This window comes from Sminthopsis crassicaudata, chromosome 6 (genome assembly GCF_048593235.1).
Source record: "Sminthopsis crassicaudata isolate SCR6 chromosome 6, ASM4859323v1, whole genome shotgun sequence".
NCBI lineage: Eukaryota > Metazoa > Chordata > Mammalia > Dasyuromorphia > Dasyuridae > Sminthopsis > Sminthopsis crassicaudata.
Window position 1 is genome coordinate 238036582 of NC_133622.1, and position 5164 is coordinate 238041745.

The 5164-nt window shown below is 32.4% G+C and overlaps 1 protein-coding gene across 1 annotated transcript; it reads left to right on the forward strand.

Annotated features, from left to right (window-relative positions):
• Window positions 1–3743: 3743 nt before the first annotated feature.
• On the forward strand, window positions 3744–4756 carry LOC141547396 (vomeronasal type-1 receptor 4-like). Its single transcript, XM_074275838.1, is given in 2 exon segments — window positions 3744–4635; window positions 4638–4756. Coding segments are annotated over 2 exon segments (1011 nt in total).
• Window positions 4757–5164: the final 408 nt, after the last annotated feature.

A 5164-nucleotide genomic window follows, 5' to 3' on the forward strand; every position in this document is an offset into this window, starting at 1 on the left:
TTTCAGTGCCTTGGCTTTCTGCCTGCTTTTTAGCTCCTTCTCCTGCCCTCTACTGCTCCCTGCTTGTCCTTTGTGCCTGTTTGATTTCAATGTAGTTTTCACTGATTGATTAACTGGAAGGTACTCTCAATGCAGTTTTTCTTCCTTTCTCCCTGTCTTTGCTTTTTCTTTATACTTTTATAAGAATCTAACTTCTGTCACTCTAGTAATCATGGTAATTTAGATTCAATGGTTTCCTACATTTAATTTTGTGCTGAGGCAAGTGGGGATAAATGACCTCACAGAGCTACTAACTATTAAATGTCTGAAGATGGATTTGAACTCAGGTTCACTGTCTTCAGTGACGGTTCTCTATCCATTAAGCAACCTAGATGTCCTGAATTCTTTCATGTTAAAATGTATTTTTTACTAACTGGAACAAGCAATTGTTCTCTGCCTAAATGCCTCAGGTGCCCTGGATGCCCATGAATCATGGTAAAGTGGCAAAGACATTCAAATGAGAAGCAATGGACTTTGGGGGCACAGAAATGTATCTGACAGAAACAGGGAATGTATCCTGCAATGCAAAGTAATCCATTATAGGTTTACATTTTCTTATTCATATTATGATGATAATAATTTTGAAAGTAATTGTTGTCTATGAGCTCATATTTTATACACCAATTTATTAGGAAATATACATTTCTTCAATAAGAATTAATTATTTGACATTATTTTATGATAATGCAAATATTAGTAAGATTACAAAGCAATATCAATAATAACTTATAAACTGTAGTAACCTTTCTTCTATCCAATGTTTAATCTACATATGTTTAATTTTTGATTATGTGGCCTAGATTCAAGCAGTGATTTGCCTACAATCCATGTGCATGAGATTATCTCTTTAAATTTTATTCTTTTTTTCTTTTTTCACAGCAAAATTTCTGTTATGCCTTTAGGAAATCCATTTTTTTAGCCTATATCCAGACCAAAAAAAATGTTATATTGAAAAGCAATAGATATTTAAGAATCTCTGAAGTTATTATGCTATGATTTTCTGCATTATAGTGTTGCATTTTGTTTAATTCAGAAATTTATTTTACTGATAAGAACATTTACCAGGCAAGAACCTGGTCTGTAAATATAAGGAGAGAGAAAGGGCCTGTATAATATTTATATTGGACAATGTTTGGCAAGGCGACATTTTATGTCAGAAACTGTCTTCTATAATATTAGTATGGTCTAATTATCCATCTGAATGAGACAAGTACTGAAGTAGGAAAAGGTCTCAAAGATTTATTGGTTAAAATGAGGAGCACATGAGAGACAGAGACTAAACTATGGAAGCTCACTTTTCAATATCAGAAATGTATTAAAGTCAAGAAGAAAGCCACTGTATGCTATCAAGCATTGTTGTCAGCAAGTCGTAGTCAAAGAATAAATATTTGCTGAAGTCAGGACTAGCCAGAAAATCATCATGGTACTGTGTCTGAAAAGAAAAATTTTGACTGCTCTCAAAAAATTTACTGAGCTTTTATTCATTTGGGATATTTTTTTTTTTAGGATTCTGCCTGGATCCCTGCAGAAATGAATGAAAATTTAGCAGTACAACAAGGATTTTTAAGTCCTTTTAGAATACATCATATTATTCTTTTAGAAAATGTATAAGCTAACTGTATGATGCTAATGTTACTGATGTAGGATTGAAAGTACAGAAATTAGATGATATGCTGGTCTTCATGCTGTTAGTGGGGAGCAAATGTGGGTTCAATCCATTTATCTCTTGTGTTCTAATCCCAAGCTTTCTGCTCCACATCTCATTGGCATATATATTATGTATGTAACTTTAAAGAACCAATTTTAAAACAAATATAGATCAGTACATTTTAAAAAGATATGTTTCTATATGTCTCTCTGGGTGAACATAAAAGTCAAAATAAAAGTCCTTCCTAATTAGATTTCACCCAAAGCTTACTTTATAATTGCTTCCCTCTCCTATTAACACTGATTTTCAAAAGAGCCCTGTTTTTTGTAACATTAAGTTGATATCTAATTGTATGAGTTGCTCATCATAATCAGAAAGGAGGCATTGATTTGCTGTCCAGGATGTATTCATAAGAACCATATAATTGAGGAGGTATTAGGATCCGTCCCTTTTGAAACTGTTTTGAGTTAAGTTATAAAAGCATTTGTTGCCCAGAGTTATTTTCTGGATTGGCCCAAATCTGCTTTTGTTATCAATAAACACTATATAAGAAGAGTCTATAAGATGGACAATATTGTACTTGAGAGAACTGTTTGCCTAACACTTTCCTTTGGGTGCATGTTCATATTCCCCTGATTTGGAAGTCTCTTCACTTCTTAGATTCTGCCTTAAGAACTGTACATCTTTTGCCATGCTCAAAGCATGTGCTGGGAAAAAGTTCCCCATCAGTGACAGTTGCATTTGTAAATATTTCTCTGTGGTCATAGATGTGCCCATTAAAGGCAATAAGATAATTGAAATGAAAGAATTTATGAGCTTTGTACTTACAGTAACCTACTACTGAAAAAAGTTGTATTTTCTCTGTGGTCACAAGAGGCCCATAAGAGTGGCCCAAATATTTCATTAGTAACTAATGAAAAAAAAAAAAAAGAAACAAAAAAAGGACTGTTCTTCAATGATATCTGACTACAACAAGTGCTAGTGCATCAGCTCCCCTGGCCACAATGGTATGGATGTTACCTGACACATCCATTTTAGCCTCATCCAAAATTACATGTGCTCTCATAGAGAAGTGATTATAGCAGTAAATAATGAATAGGTGGATTTAGAAAACTATAGAACAACTTCAACTTATAAAGGAAGAGAAACAGGTACACAAAAGCATTGTATCGTCTCAAATAGATGCATATACATATGCATTTATATGTAAGTGTGGTTTATACATATGTGGTTATACATACCTATGTATATGCAGGAATACATTTACATTTGTGTAAAAGCTCATTTGTATATGTGTGTCTGCTTATATATATGTACTCTCACAATAAGTCTTTGTATCTATATGTATATAAATTATATATTTAAAATTATTATTTTCCTCAGGGATTGAAAGAAGAAAAAGAAGAAAAGTGGAAAAATAAAATTAAAAATTACATATCAGAAAGCAAACAAAAACAAAACAAGAGGTAAGGAAAAGATGTTCATCTCTGAGCATGTGTCATACATAATATATAGTTTTTTCATAAGAAAATTTTTGCTTTATATTATAAATCCTTTCTTATGTTCTGTTGTGTATATGGCAAGGTGTTCTTTTCTTAATTTGTATTTTATCTTAAAATCATAAAGAAACATGTATTTATTAACTTTTTTCTGGAAAAAAATGATCTGATCACATAAGTCCAGTTTTTATGGGATCTATAAAATAGCAATGCCATTTTAAACAAAAGGCAAATATATTAACATAAGTATACAATCAAATAAATGCATAAACACATGGCATGAAATAGAATTAAAATCCATATTTACAAAATAAAAGTTACAATACCCCCAAATAAGAATACTTTCATCAAGAAAGTAAAAGAAAATAGAAAACTAGTGTGAGTAACATTTTCTAAAACTTTGTATTTCTGTAATAACTAAGGGTTAATAAAGATCACTTCATTGGTAAGAAATGTACAGAATCTAATTTTGAATTCTCAGTTTTATAACAGATATTTCTCTCTTCATTCCCAGGTCACTTTAGATCTCAATGCCATTGTGTCCCACAGAATAAGGAATGCAGTCTAATGATGACATCCTCTGCATTTTCTATATGCTTCAGATTATAATTGGAGTCTTTGGGAATAGTTTACTCCTTTACTTGTATGGATTTAACTTAGTCACTGGTCAAAGGATAAGACCAATTGATAAGATTTTTGTTAATTTGTTCCTTTCCCATATTGTCATGATTCTTTTCAAGGGAGTTCCTACTGCAACCCAACTTTGCATCCAGAAAATTTTGCTGAGTGACATTGAATGCAAAATCATTGTTTATCTGCAGAGAGTGTCCCGGGGACTTTCACTTTGCAATACCTGCCTCCTGAGTGTCTTCCAGGCCATCACCATCAGTTCCAACAGCCCCAAATGGGCAGTGCTGAAATCCAAAGCACCAAAATACATTGTTCCATCCTGTGTCTTTATATGGGTTTTTAATTTGTTGGTAGATACTTTTGTGCCTCTAAGTGTGACTGCTGTTAGGAATGACACAATCAATAACCTAAAGAAAAATCTAGGATATTGTTCTATAGACTGGCATGCTATTTCTACCTCAAAAGCACTTATCTGGAAGACACTTTATGATATGGTATTTCTGGCATTAATAGCAATTTCCAGTGGCTACATGGTGTCTTTTTTGTTCAGACACCACTGGCAAGTCCAACACCTTCAAAGCATTGGTGTCAACCCTATTGCCACCCCAGAAACTAGAGCCACTAAAGTAATCTTGTTGCTTATGATTAACTTTATATGCTTTTATTCAGTTAGTTCCATCTGTGTTATTGTAATGGAAAAATCTAAAGATCCAAGCCAGTGGATTATACGTATACACATATTGTTTAGTTTATTTTACTCAGCAGTAAGCCCTTTTGTTTTAATCAATAGTGATTCGCAGATCCTCAATTGTAACAATTTCAAAAGAAGAAAAACATTTTCATCCTAATTATTAAAATCTCAGAACAAATATATTTAAGATATGAAATTTCAAAGAAGAAAATAAATTCTAAAATCTCAATTCAAAACTTTTATTTCTGAAAGAGTATACAGGAGCACAAGTGAAAATTATTTTCATTAGAAAATGAGTATTTTGCTTTTCCAGATGTATGATTCTGTCTACCATATCAATACTTTTTTTTTCCTGAAGCTAAAAGAGTAATGATAAATGACAGTTGGTACAAATTCCAAATTGTGTTTCCATCCGTCATGGAAGACACCTTAATTGTCACCAAGTTCAATATGCACAAATGTTAAGAACCCATAACAAAAGAGGTTAAGATTTTGCATAGGTTTCAGCAGATATGTGATAAAAAAATTAAATGTTATTTTCCATTACTAGAAAATCACAGACCCAAGCACTGTCTCTATACTCTAGATTTAGCCCATAACTTTTCATTTTCCTAATCCTTTTTGAGAGACACAGAGAGAGTGAGAGAGATACAGAGA